The following is a 24,975-nucleotide window of genomic DNA, read 5'->3' as shown; positions in this document are numbered from 1 at the left end:
GCTGGAATAAGGGAGACTCAGGGGCTTGGGGTGGGGGGCTAAACAAACTGGACAGGTACACTACATACAGAAAAGACACAAAGACAGCTGGGTCTGGAGGGGAGAGACTGCAATGGTCGGACAACTGGCCTGCTGACTGAGTCTGCATGCCCCAGCAGAAGCAGCAGAAAGGAACAGCATTGACCTTTGGGAGAGTGACAGGATGAGGGCAAAGAGGCCCCTCCTCACTGGTTGCTGCTCAAGTAGCGCTGGTGCTGAGGAGAGGTGAGGGATGCTGAGTGAGGTGGAGGCGTGTCTTTGTGGAGCATGACTGGAGGCTCTTGCAGGCAGTGCCTCAGTTTCTCCCTTTGTTTCAAGGTCTGAAGCTTTGCAGGTAAAGTTTGGACTAGCTGCTCTAGAAGACCGCCTGTCTGTGACTTGAGGGGTATGTGTGTGTGAGAGAGGGAGAGAAAGCATGAGCAGAGCGTGCTTGAGCATGGGAGGAATTGGGCCATGCCCCAGGACTTGAGCCATCTCTGGCACAAAAGGAGTTAATGGCAGGGACCGCGCCCCCCCCACCCCGTGTCCGGGCACGCGCAGCGCGCCCCCTCGGTGCGCGGGCACAGCAGCCAGGCTGCCGGAGAGCAGATCTCGGGGATTCGGGTGCGGAGCCCTTGGCCTGGAGGCGATATGGGTGGTCCGCGGCCCGCTTCAGTCGCTCGCAACAGCCCGGGGAACAGGTGAGGCCGCCTGCCCCGGTCTCTCGTCCTGTAGCTGCCCGTACCTTGCCCCATCCTATTCCCTCCCAGTCCTAGGCTCCTCCACTCCCCAGCTAGTGCTCCCCAACCTTCTCAACCCCATGTTCTCCATCAGCACCCCTGACCCCCCAATCCTCCCCCGCTTCTCTCCTCCACCTCCTCCCTGAATCCTGCATCCCTATCATCCATCCTCCCGCCCATGGTCCCTCTATTTCCACAGCCCGCCCGCATGCTCATCAAAATACCCCTACCGAGGGCCCCCAGCCCCCTTCCTGTATTGCACATTGCCAGTTCCCCCTCCCCCACAGTGCAGCCCCATCCCTCTTCCATCATAGCATCTCATAGCCAGGCTCCCTCCCCCACTCTCTGCAGCCCCCCCTCGATGGAGGCCTTTATCCTATCCTCCCCCATTCCAATGCAGCTCCGTCCCTCAATACCATTTGGAACCCGCATAGCCCCCAATACTGCAGTTCTCAATACCAGTCCATTCCTGCACAATGCCCCTCGCCCAATACTGCTCCAGCCCAGAAAGTACCTCCAGATGCCATTCTGATTCCCAGCATTGCCGCCTCCCCTTGTCTTCTCCCAAATTGCACGTTGGACCAGGATGGAGATCTTGGCCTTAGGGACTCACAGTGGGTCCTAGGGTACAGAGGGCATTTGGGGGTCGGTCGATTTGTTTAGGTGTTCACTGGGGAGGAGCCTTTGGCGCCGAAGCGTTGCTGGAGAGGGAGGCATCCCGAAAGGGTTAATGGAATTTGTGGGGAGGGGCGGCACCGAGGGGGTTAATGGTGGTGGTGGGGGTTGCTGGCAGGGAAGCCCTGTGAATGAGCGGTCTGTGCCCCGGAGTTGCCATGGAGATGGTGAATGGGGGGATTGTGTGAACTCAGCTGTGGACTATCCCCCCCCCCACACACACACCCACTCCCTCCTGCCCCACCTCCCTGCTCCTACCCCTTCCTTTCCCTTCCCCTCCTTCCCCCCACCCGGGTGCATTCTGGGCAGTGTCTGGGATCTAACCCCTCATACTTTGCTCCCCATTTCCTCTGAGCACCCACCCCTTTAGTCTCTGCCTGCCTTCCCTCCTCCTCCTTTTTTTCTTCTTCTTCCCTCTCTCTTCCCTCCCTCACTCTCCTTCTCCCTCTCCCTCTCTCCCTCTCTCTCTCTCTCTCTTTCTCTCTCTCTCTCTCTCTCTCACACACACACACACACACACACACACACAAACACACACACACATTCTCATTCCCCTCTCGCTCATTCTCCTCTCGTGGTGGCCGAATGCCGGGCGTTCCCAATCTCCCTCCCCCACCCTTCAGCCAGTTCTTAAAGGAGCAGGCCTGCAATCTTGGAAGGCGGGAGAAATGGGGGATAACTAAATTGTGTGTGCGTGTGTGTGTCCATGCGGGCGTGTCTGTGTGTGCCTGTGTATATGTGTTGACGGTGTAACTGTGTGTCAGAAGGCCTGTGTGTCTTGAGTGTGTTGCTATTTCTGTTTCTGTCTCCACCTATGTGTCACAATTATGCTGCATGTGTCTCTGGATATTTACCTATGCGATGTGTGTGATTATATTTCAGTAAGTCTCTGTGTGTCTCTGAATGTATCTCTCTGTGAGTCTCTGGCTCTGTGAGGCTCTCTGTCTCAGAATGTGGGACTATATGAGGGGATCTCTGTGGGTTTGGAATGTATGTCTCTGTGAGTGAATATCGCAGTGTCTGTTATCTTGGCTTGTTCTCTCTCACTCCCTCTTTGAGTCTTTGTGAGTTTATTTCTTTGAGTCTCTGAGTGTGTGTCCCCCGCACTCCGTTGTTTATTTTACACTGGCTGAGCATCAACAATGCCTAAGGTGCTAAGCAGAACGGTTTCTGCCTCAGTTCTGGCACTCCATGTGAATTAGAGATAGCCTAACGGATGGAAAGGATCAAGGCTTAAGGATTTGGGAGCAGTGAGGGCTGAGGAGAAATGTACAGGAGGGGCACAGGAGGGTCTGGGGACTCTGGTGAATGGCCGTCCTGCCCCCTGCCCTGCCTGAGGGTGAGGGGTTCTTTCTGTGGGACCCTTTGCCTATCTGCTACTTTCCCTTCTTATGCCTTAGAGTCCCAGAGGGAAGGTAACAATCCTACCCTCTCCTGATGTGGAGGTCCCTGTGTGGAGTTACCTGGTCCAGGGGGCTAGAGAGCTCAGTGTCTACGCAGCATGCTCCATTTCAAGTTCTCCCCACCCCCTGCTACCACATGCTACTCTGGCTCCAGCTGACCCCCATGAGCTCCATTGGCTGAGGAGTTAGAGTTGGGGACTGGGAACTTGCAGTGGCAACAACTGTCACTCTGTCAATCCCCTTGGATTTTCCAACCATGGCTAGGCACATAGACTGGTTCTGACTGGCAATGGAGATCATCCATGGGTCCCTGGAACTCCAGGCATGTGAAACGTCTCCTAACTGTCGGAGAATAGCCCAAGCCCAGCAGGGCCCCGAAGACCGGCTTGATAGCCCTCCCTGACCATCTTGGATGACGCATACTTCCCTCTTTCCACAGGCCTGTCTGGCCCTGAGGGAGTCCCCTTTCTGAAGCTGTGGTGCTTGGACGACCTGTTCTCTATGTTGCCGGGCACCTGTAGGTGTCCCTCAAGAGCTCAGTTTTGAGGTGCAAGTCAGTGTGGCCATGAAGGGGCTGCCTATTGGGCTGATGCTGTGACCCTGGAGTCTGCCTTTCCTGCCAGTCCCCCTGCCCAGAACATGTGGCTGCGGCTTGGCCTGCCTTCGCTGTCCCTGAGCCCCAAGCCCACTGTTGGCCGGAGCCTGTGCCTCACCCTGTGGTTCCTCAGCTTGGTGCTGAAGGCCAGTGCCCAGGCCCCGGCGCCCACAGTCAATACTCACTTTGGGAAGCTAAGGGGTGCCCGGGTACCATTGCCCAGTGAGATCCTGGGGCCTGTGGACCAATACCTGGGGGTGCCCTACGCAGCTCCCCCGATCGGCGAGAAACGTTTCCTGCCCCCTGAACCGCCCCCATCCTGGTCGGGCATCCGGAACGCCACACACTTTCCCCCAGTGTGCCCCCAGAACATCCACACAGCTGTGCCCGAAGTCATGCTGCCGGTCTGGTTCACTGCCAACTTGGATATCGTCGCTACTTACATCCAGGAGCCCAATGAAGACTGCCTCTACCTGAACGTCTATGTGCCCACGGAGGATGGTGAGTGCTGCGGCCAAGCACTGTGCCCCCCCCCCCCCGCCTCCCACCTGCCCTGTTGTGTTTGTGGCTTGCATGTGGTTGTGTGCCCTGCAGCATGCATCTGTCTGTCTGTGAAAACGCTTCTACCCATCACTCTGCTTGGCCTCCCCCTTCCTCTTCCCTGTTCTTCCCTCTCCCAGCATTGTCTGAGCTCCCACGTGTGAGTGACACTGTTACCAGGAGGGGCCTGGCCAGGCCTGAAAGCTTTGACAGGTCTAGGGCCAGAGTGCTGGATGGGGGTTCCCTGGGAGAGTATGGGTCACTGCTGGCAGCTGCCCGCGGGAGGATGCTGGCTCCACCAGGCCCGCCTGTTGCCATTCCACCTGCTTTGAAAGGTGGTAGGTGTGTGTGGCCAAGGGAGCTGGGTGTGTGTGGGGGGCGGAGGGCAAGCCTGGTGGGCATTGCTTAGGTGCCTCCTCTTTCACTAGCTGATGCCTCCTCTCGCGGGGGTCACACTAAGGTAAGTGACAGAAACAAGGAGATGGTGGGACAGGCTCTCTGCCTTGTGCCGCCTGCAGAGCAGCTCTTGGGGCCTGGTGGGGTGGGGGGTGCATGCCCCTGGGCAGAGGCCTCCTGTTATTTTTTAGTTTTTTATTCATTTTACAGTAAAGCGGATTTCCAAGGAATGCGCCCGAAAGCCCAACAAGAAAATTTGTAGGAAAGGAGGTAGGTAGCGAGCCGGCGGGGAGGGAGAGAGAGAGAGAGGGAGGGCTGCCTGCCCACCTGCCCTTGCCCCTGAGGACCCAGCCTTCCTTCAAGTAGCCCAGGCTCAGGGGGCGGTCGGTGAGCAGGCATAAGCTCCACCTCATCCAAGGGCCCTGGCTGCTTTTCAGGGAGGATTTGGTGGCCTAAGTCAGGTTCAGAGCAGAAGCAGCAACCCCATTTCTTCCAGTCTTCTCAGCCCCAAATTCCACCCTAAAGCGTGTGCCAAAGACAGAGCTACCTCAGGAGAAACTCTAGGCAGCCAAGATGGAGCCAGAGGCTCTGCCCTTTTCCTGGTTGGGGAGCCAGCTCATCCCTCCACGCCCTTTCCCAGAGTGAAAGTCTAGACTCAACTCTCCAGCCCTTAAGCTTAGACCAAAGTAATCCTGCCACCCTGCCCACCACGTCTGGCCAGAGCATAGCTGAGTGACCCATGCTAGTCTGGTGGCAGACCTTGGCGGTCTCTGGGAACCTTGGACTCTAAAGGAGGCATGAGAACCCTGAATTTTAAATTTACCCTCTTGCTGGGAAGAATTTGTTCCCCCTGTATAATAATTCTTCCTGTTCGAATACCACTTTATATTTTCTGCAAAGCGCTTTCATACCTCATACAATCCTCCCCACATCTCTGGAAGCTTATAAGGCAGGAATCCCAATTTTATGGGTGAGGAAACAGGCCCAGGGGAGTGACTTGTTGATGCTCAAGGCCCCATCACTGGTCTGTGGCAGAGCTGGGACCAAAACCTGGGTCTCTTGACCCTCAGGGCAGTGTTCTTTCCACTGTAGCACGTAAGGCAACTCCCATCTGGTCATTCCCACCTCCCCAACTCTGGAAAAAAAAGGATGAAATATGGATGGGTTGGGCCAAATTGGAAACAGTAACAGCCTAAGGAACAGGTGGAAAAATCACAGCCTGATCCCCACGACCCTTTGGCAAGCTTGGAATTTGTTTTCCTTTGAAATCCTAGGGCAGGGTGCCCCAGAGGAGGCTGTCGGGATTCCTGGGCCAGGATGCTCCCTGCTGAGTAAGACTCTCTGGGGGCAGAGCCCAGGCATCCACGTGGTGAGTGTGTGTGCTGAGCGCTCTTGATGCACGCTGAAGCACTGAGTAAGGCCTGCTGCCCTATGGGTAGTGTTGCACCACATTCCGACACCCAGCCCGGGACCTCACACACAGCAGGCAATCAGTAAACACTTTCTTGCATGAATGAAACAGCGTTGTGGTATTGCAGGAAGAATACAGGTCTGGGAACCACAAAGCCTGACTGAGTCCCAGCTCTGCTGCTAACTCACAGCGAGACTTGAGGCAAGTCTTTTCCTTTAAGAACCTTTGTTTCTGCCTCTGAAGGTGGTAGGGGACCATTCTTGCCTTAACATTCCAATAGCCTATAAATGAATTCAGGAAGCTGGCCTCTTAAGCCTACTTCTGTGAGTTACTCACTGGAGGGGGCAGGGAGAGGAGAGAACATTAACATTAACCATTTCCTGGGAGGAATGATCTCCCCAGGGAACCATTAAGAGCCTAGGGCAGTCCAGTCCAGTCCTGAGAGTCTGGTTAGAGAGCTGACTGGAAGCTCCACTCAAATACAAACGTTTACTAATCATGATTGTTGACTATGGGCAAGGCCATGTGCTAGGTGCTGTTGGGATGTGGGGGGATATGAGGTAGAGGAAAGATTTAGGAATAACTAAAGGCCTGATCACTACTTTGAAGAAGCTCCTAGCCTAGTATTTAAACTAAGCTGGTTTAGGTAAGCCCCACAGGCCAAGCTGGGGAGTAGGTTCCAGACAGTGTCGGGGAGGGCATTTGGTCATTTAGCTGTTCAGATTAGTTCCCTATCCCGGGCCTGTTGGCCGTTCAGAATGGAGTTACAAACCCCGCCTCTTGGGGGAGACCCATCCCCAGAGGCTGTTAGGGTTGTGGTATGCATGGGGTAGGCAGGGCTGGCCTGGTTGGGATCCCGCAGCAAGCACAGTGTCGGGATGGGATCAGTGGTCCAGCTTGCCTGGGTGACAGGCATGGCAGCAAGGAGTTGCTCAGCAAGTGCTAAGCTGAAAGAGCAAAGGCATCTGTCCCAGCAAAGGAGGAGGTGGACAATGCAGCAACCCAGGGAAACACCCAGAGGGGGGCAAAAGGGACTCATCTTCTGAGTCAGGGCCCCTGGGAAGTAAAGAATTTCCTGGGGAAGACCTGCCCCATACCCCCACCTCCATCCCCATCAAGTTGGAGGGAATTCATGTTTAGGGATGAGTGATTCCTTTCCCTTTGGGGGAAATGGAAACATAACGGTGCCCCGTGTCCCACAGGGTTTCTGAGGGCAGTACTGGTTGGTAGGCGCCACTGAAAGTTCGGGAAGCCGGAGGCGGTTTCTGCCCCTTGGGCTGGCTCTTGCTCTAGTTGAAAAGCTATTTTGTAATATGAGGGCGGTTCCTGTTTTGATTAATAGCTGTAAGGGAATTCAGTCACCAGAGCCCAGACCAGCTGAGAAAGAGGGCTATTTGCTGTCTCCAGGCTGAGAGTATCTGGTGTCATAGAGGGTAAGCCCTGGGGTGCCAGCAGAATGACCTCTGTTTCCACATGCTGACCAGCATCCAGGCAGTAGGTCCTCTTGGTCCACAGCCATTCTCAAGATGCACTTCTTGTCACCTTAGAACAGGAGGGAGAATTGGTACCAGCTTATCCCCAGGTCCTAAATGTCTCTTTTCTCTCCTCTAGTCTCTTCTTTTCTCTCCTTCCCTTTCCTCCCCTCCCCTCCACACTCCACCTCTTCTCTCATTTATTTTTTCCCTTCCCTTTCCCTCATCCCAGAAAGGTGGCATGGTGCAGTGGAAAGACCATGGGCTTTGGAGTCAAGCAGACCTGGGTTTGACTCTCACCTCTAGCACTTCCTAGCTGTGTGATCTTGAGCAAGTCACTTTACCTCTCTGAACCTCAGTTTCCCCATCAGTGAAACAGGAATAAAGACAGCACCTACGTCATTGGGGTGTAAGGATCAAACAGTATGGCAGAAGTAGAGTGTCTGGCACATGGTAAAGATTCAGTACGTGGTAGGAGCTATTACCATTATTCCTATCTCTCTGTTTCTCTCTCTCTCTCTCTCTCTCTCTCTCTCTCTCTCTCTATCTCATGTCCCTTTCTCCTTTTCCCTTTCCTTCTTTCCCTCCATCTCTGGCTCTCTCTAGATCTCAGAGCAATGCTTGCTGCTCTCAGGCCTGGTTCCTATGGCAGGAACCTCATTTTCCATTAACCAGAGCAGGGGGCCCCAATGAGGAAGACCAGAGGGAAAGCTTCATCTCCCATTTTCTCCTGTGGGAATCAGGGTCAGCTGAGGCCCAGCTTGAGCCTGCCCACTGGGCCCAGGTAGCTCAGGGCTGGGGTCCTTGGTACCCGTCTCTGCCCTAATAGCTCACATCTACCTCCACACATGCTGGCAATGCCGCCTCTCACCCTCAGTGCCTGCCCTTGCTCTCCAGCTCAGCCTGCCTGTGTACACACGCACAGTCTCTTCCACCTGGAAGAAATCCTTTCCCTGAGTGGGTCTCTGGCTCTGTGCCCTGGCCCTTGTGCTGCTACCTCCTTCCTAACTGGGAAGGTACCTGGTTGAGATGGGCTGTTGGGGACAGGGAGGCGGGGCAGGGAGGTGCAGGGAGGCCAGCACAGCAGGGGCCTGCAACACCATCATCCTGATGAAGGTCTGGGCCTCAGCCCACCCATTCCCTCAGTTCTTGCCATCCCTCCTGCCTGTCCTGGGCCCAGGCCCAGAGCTGGCTTGCTGGGCCACACTGCAGTCATGCTGTTTTTGAATTCTCTCTCTGTTTTGTTCTCTGTTCTGTGCTGTTGTGTCTCCCCGTGTCTGGTCCCCAGGATCCGGCGCTAAGAAACAGGGCGAGGACTTAGCGGATAATGACGGGGATGAAGATGAAGGTATTTGGGGGCTGCAGGGCGTGGCGGCTGGTGCATGGCACAGAGCCCCTCCCCCTCTCTATGGGGAGAAGCCCCATCTGTCTGTCTGTCCGTCCGTTGGTGTGTTTCTGTTCCTGTACAAGGCCGTTGGGCTGTTCATCCATCTTTGGCCTGGTTGGCCACCGGGACTTTCAGGGTGATGGACACGGCTGGCGGGAGCAGGGGACCATAAGCAGAGCCATGGGGAGGGCATCCTCCTCGCCCTGCGCCCCCACCCCATCTTCAGTCCTACAGTAGAAGCAGGCACTGCTGGAGACAGCTTCCTCCCCCATCTTCTGTGGTTCACGGGCACCTGCCCCTACTGAGCAGCAGGGAGAGTGGAGAGAAAGCAGGGCTGAGGGAGGGCGAGGAGAGGCACAAAGGACACTGGATGGCGAGGAGATGCCTGTGTTTCATTGAGGAGACACCTGTATTTCACCGGGAGACTGGCTCCTGGGAGAGGGGCCCAGCAGGATGTTGAACTGAGGAGTGAGGCAGTGACAACCAAAGGGGCTGGAGAATAGCACCACCTAGAACCTCCCCAGCCTTCTCCCAGAAAGAGAGAGATGGCCTCAGGGCCAGGGGCTGCAATAGGTTTGGGACAGGGCCAGAAAGACTGTGGGCTAAAGCACCAGGCTGAGGTCAGGACACCACAGCCCAGTGAGTAGAGGACATAAGATCCTTGGGTGATGGTTGAACCAGTCTTCCTTCTTCCTTGGGGAAACAGGTTGTGTTTGCTCGGCAGCAGAGCACATTCCCTTCTACCTCCATGCCCTGGCCCTGCTCCTCCACTTCTGGAGGGGCCAAACAGTCCAGGGGTCCCACTGGTGGCTGATAGGGCTGTGCTGGTGTGGCAGAGTATTGGTCCAGCTCACAGACTGAAAGGCTGTGGGTAGAGGTGATCTGGCTGGGACCTTCTCTTGACTGCCCAGCCCCGACGCCAACGCCATGCTACCTGGGCTTGGGAGCAGCCGCTTGAAGGTCCCTCGTTGAATGGCCTCTGGGGAGGCTCCATCTTCCTCTTAATGCTGACTGGGGGCAGGTTCCCTCATTCTTAGTTCTGCCCCTTTCCTCTTCCCCATCCCCAGTGTTTGCGGTTAAGTCTGCCTGATGCCCAGGGAGAATGGGGTAAATGAGCACATGGCTAAGAAACCATATCAATAAGGTTCCCCCCACCCCATCTCTGCCATTCACTCCCCTTTCCCCACATCCTTCCTTGTTCTCTCCCTGTGCCACCCCTTATTCCCACCCCTCTTGTCTCTGTCTGCGCCGGGGGGCCAGCTGCTGCCAATGGCCGTATTTCCATGTAACTGGTCTAGTCTTGGGGGTTTCAGGGCTCCCCAGCCCCTGTTCTCTGAAGCCATGTCAGGTCCCAGGACTCCTGGGTGCCTAGGGCAGGGACTCACTTGATACAGCTAAAGGACCAGCCCTTCCTCTTCCTCCTGCTCCCCATCCCCAGGGCCCAGCCTCAGCCTCCCTAGGCCCAGCCGTATCAGGCACACCTGGCTGCCTCCAGCTGGGAGGCACTTGAAACCAGAGTCTTTAAAAACATCACTGGTGTCCGACTGTCTCTGGCCAATGCTTGAGCTCCAGGCTGAGCAACCCCATTAGTCCCGCCCTCAGAGTTGGCAGTGGTGTCCTGGCGCCTGGGATAGCTTTGCTGCCCGCACCCCTCCCCCCCCAGGGCTGGCGGGGGTGGGAGAGGAAGGGCATCCTACCCAGCTTGTGTCTCACCCCTTCTCCTTGCAGACATCCGGGACAGTGGCGCTAAGCCCGTCATGGTCTACATCCATGGAGGCTCTTACATGGAAGGGACAGGCAACATGATTGATGGCAGCATCCTCGCCAGTTATGGCAACGTCATCGTCATCACCCTCAACTATCGGGTTGGGGTGCTAGGTATGGTTCCCTGCTAGGGGCCTAGAAGGAAGCCTGGGTTCTCAAGGAGGGAGAAAAGAATGCTGAGGAGTTAAGAACAAGTGGCCTTGGTTTTCTAGCTGGTGCTAACGACCAGAGTCGAAATGTTGTTATCCCATGGCCCCTGCCCAAGTGCTAGGAGCTCCCCCATGTCCCCAGGCCCTTTCCTGGAATGTTTAGGTGCCATTGGAAATTCAATTCAAACTTCACACCTTCTCTTATGTCTCAAGCAAGGTCTCTGTTTCCAGACTTATGCTTGGCTGAGTTTTGTAGGGTCCGTTAATTTTCTAGTGTCCTGTCCTCATCCCTACCCACACACTCCCACATTCCTAAACACCCCACATATACACAGATATTCCTTCTAGCCAGTCACATATCCGCATACCTGCATCCCTCACATATCCACACATCCACACTGCCCATATCCACCCCCAGGCATACGATTATGTCTCACTCACTCCCCACAAGCACACACATATACCCATACACATATAGACCGCCACATTCACATCTACAGACCTACTCATATATGTGCACGTTCCCCACCCTCCATATACACTCCACACATATAGTTCCCCCCACACATATCCACATACCCATATACCTCTATAGACTCCACACCCATACCCCCCATCTACAGATTTCTCTCACCTCCCATACACACACACACACACGCACACACACATGTTCCCATATATCTCTCCCTCTACATCTCTATATCCACATCTACACCCATACACACTACACATACCCACACTCACACTTTCTTCTACTCCCATATATGTGCTCTACACAAAGACCCAGACCCTGCACATCCACATCCGCACTCCAAACCCCACACGTATATACCTTAAATGTACATAAATATTCCTTACACACATACACACACACCCATATGCCCCTACACACCCCACTTCCGCATCCACCCCAACACCCAAATACACACATATACACCTTCCCTACATAAACACAAACCAGTATTCTCTCTCCCTATACATATATACCCATACCTGCATGTCCACCTCACCCCACACAAACACAAATACACACACAAAACCCCTCATATCCCTGCTTCCACATTTGCATACACATCCCATTCACTACACTTATATATTCGCCCCACATATACACATACCCATAGACCTACACAAATACCCACATGCACACATACACATACACACATAGATATTCCTCCCATACATTCCCTGCATATATACATCCAATACATACAGATGTACATATTCCCCCACCCTATCCCACAAGAACCTACACACTCATGTACCCACACCTCCCCTTCCAGATCCATACGTGCAGACACACCTCTACTCACCCCCATACTCGTGCATGCCCCACACTTACATACCCCCTATATACACATGTACACATTTCTTCTACTCTCTCCACGCATACATCCCCACACACTCCCATCCCATTAGTACACAAATGCACTCCCACACATACACACTTATTTCCCAAATGCCTCCTTGTACACACCTGTATGCCCTTGCCACACACACTGTTGTCCACACACTTGTTTCGGTGATTTAGGCTGCCCCTCTACCTTGTACCTTCCTTGGTGACTGTTAATGCCTATCTGTGGCCAAGGTCTCCAGGTGAACAAGTGCCTCAGAGAGGGTGACTCAGCGTATAGAGCCTCGCTCTCTTTCAGATGCTCACCCTGGCCTCAGAGGGCACCTGCAGCCCCACATCCCTGGAGTGGCATGAAGAAGCCAACTTCTTGCCTGGACGGCTTGTGTGCTCCGAGTTCCATGGGGGTCTAGGCTGTTTGTCAGGTCTGTCGGCCTGAGCGCTGCACCAGCAATTAGGCATGGTTTACTCCATGGCCAGCTGGCTCACAGGACATTATTTTAATTTGCTTTTGAGTACATTGCTTTGCCAGTTCTAATATCCCAGAGGCCCTGGTGCTGCGTTTCACTTCTGGGTGCAGTTATGTACAGAAAGGCAATCTCCTCTTGGCTTACCCTTGATATTGTGTGGGGTAGCAAGACACCTTTTTGAGGTTCAGATTGGAGAAAGGACATTCCTTGAAAAAAGTGGAGCCTATGTCCCCTTCAGTGGCATCTGGATACCAGGTATGAAGCAGGCAGGGCATCTCCGTGGTCTCTCAACAGTGTGGTGGGCTTTGGTTTCATGGTTCTGCTGCTGCTCCTCTGTCCTTCTGAGTTGCCCCAGACATCACAGCAAGGCTCTTGCAAGCTGTTCTTCCCTGTTGAGAAAGGAGATCTGAGCCTCTGAGAGTAAAAATGATACCATGAAGGTGGCTGTCAACCCACACACTAGGGCTGCACAGTTCCTGAAGAGTGATGAATATACAAACGTAATCACACAGATATACAGGCACACGTACATGGTAGGTGAAGGCCAAACTAATTTTGCGACTTTATTTTCTTAGTGAGAGTAATAGAATATATTCAGCTCAGCTGCTTTTAAAAATTATAAACACAAAGCTCCAGTCTATAAGGTTTATTGGAAAGCACAGAGAATGCTAAGGATATGTTTCAGTTCCATATTGTCGGATCAACTAGAGATGAAGGAAAAGAGAGAGTGGAGGAGCAGGGAAAAGAGGGGAAAAAGCAAGGAAGAGAAGAAAAGGACGGGGGAGAGAAAAGAGGGCCAGAGTGACATAGAGAAAGGAGGCAGAAGGAGAGACTCATAGGATTTGAAGTATCAGGTGGGAGCTGTGGGCTGCACAGAAGGCTGTTGCTGGTGAGCCCTCCCTATGATATCCTTTTTTTTTTTTTAAAGATTTTATTTATTTATTTTTTCCCCCCAAAGCCCCAGTAGATAGTTGTGTGTCACAGCTGCACATCCTTCTAGTTGCTGTGTGTGGGACGCGGCCTCAGCATGGCCGGAGAAGCAGCGCGTCGGTGCGCGCCCGGGATCCGAACCCGGGTCGCCAGCAGTGGAGCGCGCTCACTTAACCACCAAGCCACGGGGCCGGCCCATCCCTATGATATCCTGATGTGCCGACTGCTTCACAAGCCTTCAACTGCTCTGGTCCTTAAGCTTCTATATCAGAAGTTCTTAACCTTTGGGGGAGTCTTGGACCCCTTTGAGATTCTGATGAAAGCTATGGACTCTCCCCCAGAAAAATGCACACACACACGCAAACTTATAGAAATGATTTCATGGATCCCACTGAAGCTCATCCATGAAACTCAGGTTAAGAACCCCCACTTTATAACCTCCTCTCATTTGGATGACTAGAACAGCACATCCTGGGGCATAAATATTATTCTCTGGGCTTAAGCTGTTAATGATCAAAATAATATTACCCAAACCTCAGAAGGAGTCATGAACTGAGATTTGGTCAGTTCTCCACCAGTTCCTGTGTACCCTTCAATGCCTGCTCTGGAAAACAAATGTAATCAATAAGCCACTGATTGGATTCTGGGTACATACAAGATGCTTTTGTCTCTTGGCGCCGGATGTAGAACATGGGGTTTTCCCTGAAGCTTGGGGATTTCACTGTGTAGCTGAGGATTTGTTGTTTGGTTTCCCAAAGCCTCCCAGAACAGGTGGCCAGTTTTGGACCTCAGTTATGTGCATTCATTCACCCTCCCTCCCGTCAGCTTCTCTGGAGCACTGAGCCCAAATAGACGGTTCACTCGAAGGTGCTTCTTTAGACATCTTGGGTGATTCGTGTATTTGGAGAATGTCATAGGCTAGTCCATGGATCCTGTCTAAGGCAGAGGGGCAGGTCTTATTTGAGAAGCCTCCACTGGGCTTGAGACCAACAAAAGAAAGAAACCCCAGCAGGATATAGGATGTAGATATCCCTGGGGTTGAGGAAGTAGGGGCTTGCCAAGTTTTATTCTGGCTTCCAGAATTTAATTCTATGTCCTTGCTCAGATACCCTTCAGGCAAACTGAAAACCTGGTAAATGTCAAGCCTTGAGTGACACAGATATCTAGTTTTGATACAGTGTGCCAGATTCCCCCATCTTCTGTTGACAAGCAGCTTACCATGTACTGCAGTATAAACTTGGGCCCAGGGTGACTGGTTCCGATTTATTCTGACAGTTTATGGAGTTTGGTGTTTCAGCCCTCATTTTCACATGGTTTCTGTGAATGGCTGAGTTACTGGGGAACTAGCAGTGAGTGACTGCTCACCCAGACTTCCAGGTTTTGTATGCTTTTGTGGTCGGTCACGTTTGCTGTATCATCTGCCTGAGCCTTTTGGATATAGCACTTTAAGCAGGACTCTTGTAGTAGGGATGGTTGACATCGCATCGTCCACAGGCTTCAGTGCCTCTTATCCTGAGGTTTGTGGGATCCGAGGGAGCAGAGAGTGATGGTCGAATCCTCCACCCAGCCCTTTCAGGCCTTTGTTCGTAACTCAGGAATTCGGTCCATGTTGGAGAAATCTACTTTACTACATCTAAATGCAGACTTTTTCTACTGATTAAGACAGATGTATTTGACACATTTCACTGAATGATACCTTAGCAAAGGCTGAAGCCAAGTCTGCTATTGCCTAAATAAGAGAAAAGGAAAAGAGAATACGGGGGAAGGAGAGAGGAGGGAAGGAGGATAGGCGGGCTAAGAGAAGCACATAGTGGTTTGGTTTTAGCCCCAGGGTCTCAAGGCTTGGACAGCTGGGTTGGATCTTGGTCAGCATACTTTTTTTTTTTTAATAATGTGGTTTTATTGATTTATTTTTTGGTGAGGAAGGTTCGCTCTGAGCTAACATCCATTGCCAATCTTCCTCTTTTTTTGCCTGAGGAAGATTGGCCCTGAGCTAACATCTATGCCAATCTTCCTCTATTTTGTATGTGGGTTGCTGCCACAGCATGGCTTGACAAGTGGTATAGGTCCGTGCCTGGGATCCAAACCCATGAACCCAGGCCGCCGATGTGGAGCATGCCGAACTTAACCACTATGCCACGGGGCCAGCCCCCATCAGCATACTTTTTAAGACTCACAGTAGCAGCTTCAGTTTGTGAATGGGCCAGGCAAAGGAGAAGCTGGTTCCTTGTCTAGAGGAACAAGGGATCCTCCGTTCATCCTCATTCAGGCTTTCTCTAATGCCTTCTCATTTCCTCTTCGGGCACCTGGGGGCTTGTGACTAGGTCCTGAGAGGAATAATCTAAGTACTTTACATACTTAATTGTACCAAAGATAAATTAATAACACCCTTGAAGAAGGTGAGATGAGCTCTTTTGCAGAAGCTAGAAACAGGAGGACTCGGGAAAGATAGTGATGAGGTCTTGAGCCTACTTGAGTCTATTTGAATTCAGCCTCTGCCCGTGGACTGCCAGGCCCACCAGCTTTCTCTGTGAGCTGAGGGAGCCTCCTCAAACATGGCCTCTCACAAAGTGGATCCCAGGTGCTGCAAATGAGCTTTTAACTGTAGAGTCAAAAAATACTGATCCAGGTATGGGTTTCCAATGTGTAGGAGCACCACCACTTCCCACCTGGAAAGAACCCTTCCGAAAGCCTAGGGCGGGAGAAGATAGAGCCTTCCAAGGAGCCTAAGGATCAGGGAAGAGAGATGAAATGAGGCAGCAGGATCAGTCTAAAATGGAAGCAGGGTGGGGGGGAATATAGGACATCTCTGTGGGATCGCCAGCAGGTGGGCGGGAAGGTAGTCTCCATGGCAACAAGTCTCCACAGCAGCAAATCCCAGCAGGTGGGTGGGAAGGTAGTCTCCATGGTGACATGTCTCCTCAGCAGCAAATCCCAGTGGGTGGGCGGGAAGACCTGTTTCTGTGGTAACACACTGCACTGACTTCCCCATTTCTCCATCAGACAAAAAAGATGGTCTAACTCAGTGGTTTTTCCAACTTTAGCAGGCGTCAGAATCACCTGGAGAGCTTGTTAAAAACACAGATTGCTGGGCCCTATCCCCAGAGTTTCTGATTCATTAGGTCTTGGAGGAAAGGAAATGAGGACCTGCCCTGAGAATGAGGAGAAGGGGCATCCAAGGCCCTGGGAAGAAGTGGAGATGGATAAACTTGTACAGGAAGGGCAAGGAGAGCTTAGGGATTGTTGCCTCTTGGGATCTTCACTTCCCTCAGAGAGAAAAGGAAGGGGGAAGAGAAGTAACTATAGATTTACAATGTGCTAAGTGTATTAGAAAGCTTATGTTCGTTTTATCTTTGTTACAACACTTTGAAGTATTTTTATCCCCATTTTACAGAAAAGGAAACAATATAGCCCAGAGATTTTAAATAACTTGCCCAAGGCTACACGGCTAGTAAGTGGTAGGGCCAGGACTGGAACCAAGGACTATATGACTCCAGGGTTGCTCTTTCTACTCTATTTTGCCAGGTGCTAGGGTCATATCCCAGACAGTACATCAGGGCAGAGGATGCTGGGTCCTGGCCATTTGCACTTCCTGCAATTTATGTCTCCTAACTGGAGGCATCCCCTTTGAGTGGTCTGGAGTCCCCTCCTTCCAAACTGGAGAAAGGGTGGGAGGCAGGGAGCTGATCCTTCCTGAATGGATGGTGCTGGACCTTGTTGAAAGGAGCAGTGGTTTATGCTAACCAGGTGGAAAGAACTACGCTGCATGCTCATCTTCTGTCCTCATGCCCCCGACTCCTGCCTGCCATCATATCCCAAATTCTCCATCCTTCCGCCTTCACTGTCCTCGTGCCCTGTGTTGAATCTAGGTTTCCTGAGCACTGGAGATCAGGCTGCCAAGGGCAACTATGGGCTCCTTGACCAAATCCAGGCCCTCCGCTGGGTGAGCGAGAATATTGCCTTCTTTGGTGGTGATCCCCGCCGTATTACCGTCTTTGGCTCGGGCATTGGTGCATCCTGTGTCAGCCTCCTCACGCTGTCGCATCACTCGGAGGGTGAGTAGCTCTTGGGGCAAAACATGAACTAGCGAGGTGCTGGCTGCCCACCCCGGGCCTCAGGCCTTCCAGGCTCCAGAGGGCTCAGTTCCATACCCCAGGAGCACCCAGGGGAATCAGCCAGCCCTCTTCTACAAGCTCAGTCTCCCTTTGGGGAGAAGCAGAAGGGAACTATTTCTCTAGGGGAAGAAGTAATTCTCCCAATGTGAGAGGGGGAAGGAGAGAATCCCCATTTACATCTTGAGAAAGTAAGGTTCTCCTTCTGATGTGGGAGTCTTATTTGGGAGAGTGGGAGTAGAATGCCTCGCTCTGAAGAGATGATGGTTCTTTTGGGGCAGGGGAAATCTTTCAGTCTGGGAAGGACACACGACTTCAGGGTAGTGATCTAGGGTGGAAATTAGTTATTAGGTGTAAGAAACACTCATTTTCTGCCTTTCTCTCTGAAGAACAAGTCTGTACAAGAGGAGAACTGTCCCTGAGCCGGGAGACGGGTGGAAGTGAGGATCACTACCCTGCGGGGCGGGCTTTTTCTGCAGCCTGTGATCTGTTATCCGACTCCAGATGTCCTCCTGGGCTGTCATGCCCCCCAAGGGAGACTCTCATTTTTAGCCTGAAGGAAAGCCTCTCTCCTTGCCATGGGTCCCTCTGCCAGTGACTCTTCCAAGGGGCCCGAATAGGCCCTTTTTTGCTTAGCAGGAAATGTTCTCTTTACCTCTGGACGACAGAGCACGTTATGTCTCTGAGAGGCAAAGGTGAGCTTCTCACGAACAAGAGATCCTCCTGAAATAGGTGCCTATCTCTGAAGTAAGGAGATCTGTGAGAGAAGACATGGTTTTTCGTTGAAATCCACCCCATGAGCTAGTGATAGTCTCACAGGAAGACCTTCAGTCTCTCTTTGAAGAAGGCCTGTCTCTCTGAGAGAGAAAAATCACCTTCTCTGACATAGAAATTCTGTCTCTGTCCCTCCAGGGACTACCCTGGTGAGGGAAGACTAAGGTTGGATGCCCACCGCAGAATGTGTTTCTAGGTGACAGTAATGGAAACAAGAATCCCTTTTTTGCACAAAGGAGGGTGAAGTAACTGGTCGTGAGAGTGCCTCTGTGTGAAATGAGGAACAGTGCCTCCTCTGACTAAGGACTATTTCCCTGGGAGGAGAAGGCCTTTCTTGGAGTAGTGCTCGACTCTGTCTCATAGGGAGCCTGTGTCCCTGGAGGCCTGGCTGCTTTAAAGATTTGTTCTCTCTGTCTTTCTGTAATTGATTCATGGAGAATAATCTTTTGAAAAGTGAGGCTCTCCAAGTAGTAATCTATATTTCTCTTCCTCTCTTTCTGCCCATGCAAACTGTCTTTCTCTTAGAGGAACGGAACTGTGTGCCTGAGGGCCAGATTCTCCCCTACTTGGGAATGTTGGGGCCAGGGAGAGAATGATACCCTTTTTTTCCTAGAGGGGAAGAATCATCCACTTTTTTAGTTTGGGGGACTGGCTCCCTCTTAGCTAGGAGAAAAGCTGGATCTGAGGCATCAGTAGTTTCAGGAAAAGGAAAGTATCTGTGGAGACTACAGCTGGGAAGGTACCCTGGAGACTTTCAGACCCCAAGGCCTTTGCCCTCAAGAATCCTTCCCCAAACTCCCAGAATGTGAGGCTCTCTCCTGCCTGCATTTCTCATCTCTCATGAAAAAGACCCCTTTGTGGTGGAAGCGCTAGCTCCCTGGTGGTGTGCTGGCACAGAGCTGGGCCCAGCTGGGCAGGAAGCAAGAGGGGAAGACAAGGAAAGATAAAGAGAGGGTGCATAAGGAAGCTGATGTCTGGGACCCAAGGGGTTAATTCTTCCTGCCATTTCCTTAACCCTCAAGTTACCAACCATCACCCCAGAACAGGGAAGCGACCAGTCAGGGAAGGGGCCCCGCAAGCCCTCCTCTGGTCCTAACCCATCATCCTGGCCAAAAGACTTGTTCCTCCTTCACAGCCCGTTCAACCCACAGGGCAGCCTCAGTAACAAAGAATGAGGAGGTGTCTGGTGTGTCCCTCAGGGACAGGCAGGGGAGGTCTAGGCTGTGGGTGACATAACACCTCTGACCTGGTGCTGCCTATCTTCTGTAGGGCTTTTCCAGAGGGCCATCATCCAAAGTGGTTCTGCTCTGTCCAGTTGGGCTGTGAACTACCAACCAGTGAAGTATACCAGCCTGCTGGCCGACAAGGTGGGCTGTAACGTGCTAGACACAGTGGATATGGTGGACTGTCTTAGGCAAAAGAGTGCCAAGGAGCTGGTAGAGCAGGACATCCAGCCAGCCCGCTACCATGTGGCCTTCGGCCCTGTGATTGATGGTGATGTCATTCCTGATGACCCTGAGATTCTCATGGAACAGGGTGAGTTCCTCAACTATGATATCATGCTAGGTGTCAACCAGGGTGAGGGGCTCAAGTTTGTGGAAGGGGTAGTGGACCCTGAGGATGGTGTCTCTGGCACTGACTTTGACTACTCAGTCTCCAACTTTGTGGACAATCTGTATGGCTATCCTGAGGGTAAGGACACCCTGCGGGAGACCATCAAATTCATGTACACAGACTGGGCAGACCGTGACAACCCTGAGACCCGCCGTAAAACACTGGTGGCACTCTTCACTGACCACCAGTGGGTGGAGCCCTCGGTGGTGACAGCTGATCTGCATGCCCGCTATGGCTCACCTACCTACTTCTACGCCTTCTACCATCACTGCCAGAGCCTCATGAAGCCTGCTTGGTCAGATGCAGCTCATGGGGACGAAGTACCCTACGTTTTCGGTGTCCCTATGGTAGGCCCCACTGACCTCTTTCCCTGCAACTTCTCCAAGAATGACGTTATGCTCAGTGCTGTCGTCATGACCTACTGGACCAACTTTGCCAAGACCGGGTAAGAAGAAAGTGGGGTTCTTCTTCTTTGGGCCCCCAGCTTGCCCTCTCCTCTGCTTCCCTATCTAAACTTCTTCCATCATCTCCCTTCCTAAGATATTCCCCAAATCTTGCTTGGTAACCCCTTCACCCCCTCTCTACTTCTCCCTTTTGAGTCTTTCATGCCATTTCCTTCCCTCAAAAATTTTGTTGAGGCTCAGAACTTGGTTAGCCTTAGGACTCAGCAGGAATGAGAGATACTGGCAGAACTATGGGATTCAAGGTTAGATGGTTAGAGGCTGTGTGAAGTGGGAATAAAGTACATTCAGAAAGAGCCTTTAAAGGGCTTTTAGAGAAACTGGGCAGCTGAAAAGATTAATGGATGCTCAGTGGCATGTGAGAAGAAAAAGTGTCTCTAGCATGATCTTACAGGATGGGCCCAGGGAAGGATGAGACAGTTTCTATGGTGCCGTGGGCAATAGGAGTTCAAAGCCTAGGGAAGAGTTGGGATATGGACAGAGGGAGGGACCCTGAAAAAGACAAAAATGGTGGGAAGTTTTGGACTGGGGAAGAGGTTTAGGGGTGGATGTGAGAGGAAGAATGCTGGGCCCCTTCCTCATCTAGGTAGAGTGGTGACCCCAGATTTTCATGTGGTATTTCAGGGATCCCAACAAGCCGGTCCCCCAGGATACCAAGTTCATTCACACCAAGGCCAACCGCTTTGAGGAAGTGGCCTGGTCCAAATATAATCCCCGAGACCAGCTCTACCTTCACATCGGGCTGAAACCAAGGGTCCGCGATCATTACCGGGCCACTAAGGTGGCCTTTTGGAAACACCTGGTGCCCCACCTGTACAACCTGCATGACATGTTCCACTATACGTCCACAACCACCAAAGTGCCGCCCCCAGATACCACCCACAGCTCCCACATCACCCGCAGGCCCAACGGCAAGACCTGGAGCACCAAGCGGCCAGCTATCTCCCCTGCCTACAGCAACGAGAACACCCAAGCGTCCTGGAACGAGGACCAGGATGCAGGGCCACTCCTGGTGGAGAACCCTCGTGACTACTCCACTGAATTAAGTGTCACCATCGCCGTAGGCGCCTCCCTCCTGTTCCTTAACGTTCTGGCCTTCGCTGCCCTCTACTACCGTAAGGACAAACGGCGTCAGGAGCCCCTGAGGCAGCCTAGCCCTCAGAGGGGACCCGGGGCCCCTGAATTGGGAGCTGCTCCTGAGGAGGAGCTGGCAGCATTGCAGCTGGGCCCCACCCATCATGAGTGTGAGGCCGGCCCGCCCCATGACACACTGCGCCTCACTGCGTTGCCCGACTACACGCTGACCCTGAGGCGCTCCCCTGATGACATCCCACTCATGACCCCCAACACCATCACTATGATTCCCAACTCCCTGGTAGGGCTGCAGACATTGCACCCCTATAACACCTTTGCCACAGGGTTCAACAGTACTGGACTGCCCCACTCACACTCCACTACCCGGGTATAGCTCCAGCCCAGAGCACAGCCTAGCTCCTGGCTCCCTCCCTCCCAGATCCACAAACACACATGCACACACAGACACACACGGACATGCACACACACACAGACACATGCAGACGTATATGTATACACACGCACCCACACCTGACAGCAGACCCACCTGCACAAACATAGACAGATGTGGACATGCACCCCCATGTACAAAAACACAAATAAAGAAGTAAACCTGAAGGAACCCTTTAAATGGGGACGCAAATGAGCCCTTGGGAAACCGAGGACCCGTGGAACAGCAGCTGAAGCCAGCTCCCTGAGCCTGACCACAGACACTCCTGGGGGCCTGAAAGCACCAGCTGGACACCCCCTTGGTGCTCGCCTTCCACCTCTCTTGGGACTGCACCACCGACCAACTCCAGACTTGGGAGTTTTAAAGAGCAGAGTAGCTCTTTCTCCCCCAGACTTGGTCTTTTTTCTGGGTCTTGTTTTTGTTGATTTTTTAAAAAATTTTGGAACAATTGCTTCTCCAACCCATGAGTGCAAAGAAGCCCTGGAAGGGAGGGCTCCAGGCCCAGGTCTCTCTGGCTCTGGAACCCCAGTGCTCACACAATCTGACCAAGGAACATGAGCCCCAAGAAAGGAACAGATTCGAGGAAGACCACCGGGTGGAAGGAGGAAGGTAGCCACCACTGAATGGGGTTAGAGGGCTCAAGGGGAGAACTCTCCAGCTAGCTCTGCGTCCTTGTGGAGGGCTGCAGAGACCACAGGGTGACCTGCTTCCCCCAAAGGCCAGGAGCTTTGACCTGGCTAGACTAGGGGACCCTAGATTTGGTGAATGAGGTTTTGTGGAGGCCATGTCATTATTGGGGCCCCCGGGTATAATCTGGGTTCTGCCTCTGCCCTTGGGGCAATGCTATTGGAAATTCGCCCCATTTTCTTTACAGAGTTTCTTTTCTGTCTGTCATTTCTCTTTCAAAAAGGCGGTGTTTTTTGTTGTTGTTGGCTTTTTTTTTTTTTTTAAAGAAAAGTTCTTAAAACACTAACGGAAACCCATGGAGTTTATCCTTTGTAAAAATTTTAAACACAGTGTCTTGATATAAAAATAAAAAATCCGGTTAGCACTCCCAACCTGCCTCCCTTGCATAGGCCTTGCCCCAACAGACCTCCCAGTAGGGCGTCTCTGTGGGGCAGGGATCGCAGCCTCCCCCTGCATGCTGTGCCTTTAAGCTGATACAAGTCTGGCCTGCACTCTGCTGTCCCCTAGCAGGAAGGCCTCTCCAATCTCAATCAGGTTGCTGTCCTCACCCCCCACCCCCGCCCCCCCAACACTCTGGGTTCCTGTGGCTGAAGCCTTCTCTCTGCACCTTGGGCCTCCTAATGAAACAGCAAAAATAACACTTGCTTCTCCTCTGCGCCACTGCTGCTGCTGCTGTCGCCACTGCCGCCACCCACTGCTGCCACTGCCACCATCGCCACCACCTTGCCCTTGTCCTGAACTGGGGACTGGGAGGAGGTTTGACCTCTAACATGCTGAAATTCTTTCTCCTATCTGAATCCAGTGCAGCATCAGATATGTGGACTCCTGGCCTTGGGTGACTGACGGAACAGGGGCCCTCTCCTCCCCAGGGATACTTGTTTCCTGTTCTGAGAATTAGAATTGGAGAAGTCATTGGGGCCCTGGGGGCAATTTCTCTCCAGGATTGTGATCAGTGGCTCCCTGTCAACCCTGGGGGACAGATTCAATGGGGCGCCACAGGGTTAGCATCATGGTATTTCATATTATTCTCAGTGACTTGAAGGATTGAACCAGGAGTTTGCTCATCAAGTGTGACAGTTGGGTGGGGTTGCTGACACCTCAGAAACCAGGAATAGAATTCTTCAAAGTGACCCTGACAAAATGAGGGAGATGAACCAACACAACAGCATGGTGTTCAGAGGGGACAAACACAAGGTGGTACGAAGGCCCAAACCAAGAACTAAGATACTAATATGGTATGTGGGTTCGAGAGAGAGAGAGGGGCAGTGATTGACTTGACACAGTAGAGTTAAAAAAAAGAAAAGAACTGAGGGGAGGGTGTCAGGGTGGGTCACAAGGTGAATGAGTCCATAGTGTAGAACTGGTTTTCTCCCTCCCTACATCCCTTCCTCCCTCTCACCCTCTTCCTTCTTCTCCTCCCTCCTCCCTCCCTCTCTCCCTCCCTCCCTTCCTTTCTTCTTTCCAAAATTAATGTGAATACTAGCATATAATAACAAAAATATAGCATGGAGTGCTGGGAAGTAATCAGAGTCCAAGTTTTAGAATTAGAAGTAACCTCAGAGTCATCTAGTCCAACCCACTTATTTTGTCATTGGGGAAACGGGTCCTGAAAAGCCCAACATCACAGTTAGTGTTAGAAACAGACCTAGAGGGGCGGGCCCCGTGGCTTAGTGGTTAAGTGCGCGCGCTCCGCTACTGGCGGCCGAGGTTCGGATCCCGGGCACGCACTGACGCACCGCTTCTCCGGCCATGCTGAGGCCGCATTCCACATACAGCAACTAGAAAGATGTGAAACTATGACGTACAACTATCTACTGGGGCTTTGGGGGGAAAAAAAGGAGGAGGATTGGCAATAGATGTTAGCTCAGAGCCGGTCTTCCTCAGCAAAAAGAGGAGGATTAGCATGGATGTTAACTCAGGGCTGATCTTCCTCACCAAAAAAAAAAAAAAAAAAAAAAAGAAACAGACCTAGAGTACAGTTCAGTAATATATACAATTCAGTCCTAAAGTTCAGGACCTTTCCAGTGGTCCTCAACTTTTCCCATTTTACCGAGCATTGGTTAGGCTTTTTAAAGCATTAATGGGTCTGTCCGTGGTCAACACATTTTCAGCATATGTGGAAAAGCTGGAGAGAGTCTGGAAAAGAGCAAAAACAATGTGCCAAAGGACCAGGCTTTTTTTTTTTTTTTAATTTAGAAAGGAGGAAGCTGATGCGGTAACATTCAGTAATTGTGGAGCACCTAACTATGTGACAAGTGTGCTATCATCTGCCAAAATGTAACTCTTAAATAAGGACAGAGCCAATGAGCTATTCTCTGTCTCTTTTGAGAATGACAGAGGGAAAAAGATTAAGTTAGACACACGGAAACACTTTGCTATGGGCAAGAGATGATCATGGCACTTAGTCAGCCCTCAGTAACAGTTGCCAAATTGCATTAATGACTACTAAGGAAAGCACTAGTCTTCATCCTCCTGAAAGCAGAGGACTGGATGACCTTTTT

General features: G+C 52.1%; 1 protein-coding gene across 4 annotated transcripts; it reads left to right on the top strand.

Moving 5' to 3' along the window:
* Window positions 1–392: 392 nt before the first annotated feature.
* Window positions 393–22,845, top strand: NLGN3 (neuroligin 3). 4 transcript variants are annotated; one of them, XM_004439857.2, is made up of 8 exons: window positions 393–719; window positions 3,276–3,932; window positions 4,578–4,637; window positions 8,539–8,598; window positions 10,366–10,515; window positions 17,171–17,356; window positions 19,457–20,246; window positions 20,887–22,845. In XM_004439857.2, the coding sequence occupies exons 2-8, from the start codon at window positions 3,476–3,478 to the stop codon at window positions 21,728–21,730; spliced, it is 2,547 nt and encodes an 848-aa protein (XP_004439914.1). In that variant the 5' UTR covers window positions 393–719; window positions 3,276–3,475; the 3' UTR covers window positions 21,731–22,845. The 4 variants fall into 4 exon arrangements, with proteins under 4 accessions (XP_004439914.1, XP_004439915.1, XP_087283844.1 ...); XM_004439858.2 differs by lacking the exon at window positions 4,578–4,637; XM_087427718.1 differs by lacking the exon at window positions 8,539–8,598.
* Window positions 22,846–24,975: the final 2,130 nt, after the last annotated feature.

This window comes from Ceratotherium simum, chromosome X (genome assembly GCF_057802395.1).
Source record: "Ceratotherium simum simum isolate JZ-2026a chromosome X, ASM5780239v1, whole genome shotgun sequence".
NCBI lineage: Eukaryota > Metazoa > Chordata > Mammalia > Perissodactyla > Rhinocerotidae > Ceratotherium > Ceratotherium simum.
This window is presented reverse-complemented; position numbering and strand designations above follow the sequence as displayed.

What these genes read in the sequence shown, in the direction of transcription:
- NLGN3 (XM_004439857.2), top strand. Translation starts at nt 3,476, where the DNA reads ATGTGGCTGCGGCTTGGCCTGCCTTCGCTGTCCCTGAGCCCCAAGCCC. An exon ending in CTATGTGCCCACGGAGGATG is followed by an intron (nt 3,933 to 4,577) that starts GTGAGTGCTGCG and finishes TTCATTTTACAG; the next exon opens with TAAAGCGGATTTCCAAGGAA. An exon ending in TGACGGGGATGAAGATGAAG is followed by an intron (nt 8,599 to 10,365) that starts GTATTTGGGGGC and finishes TTCTCCTTGCAG; the next exon opens with ACATCCGGGACAGTGGCGCT.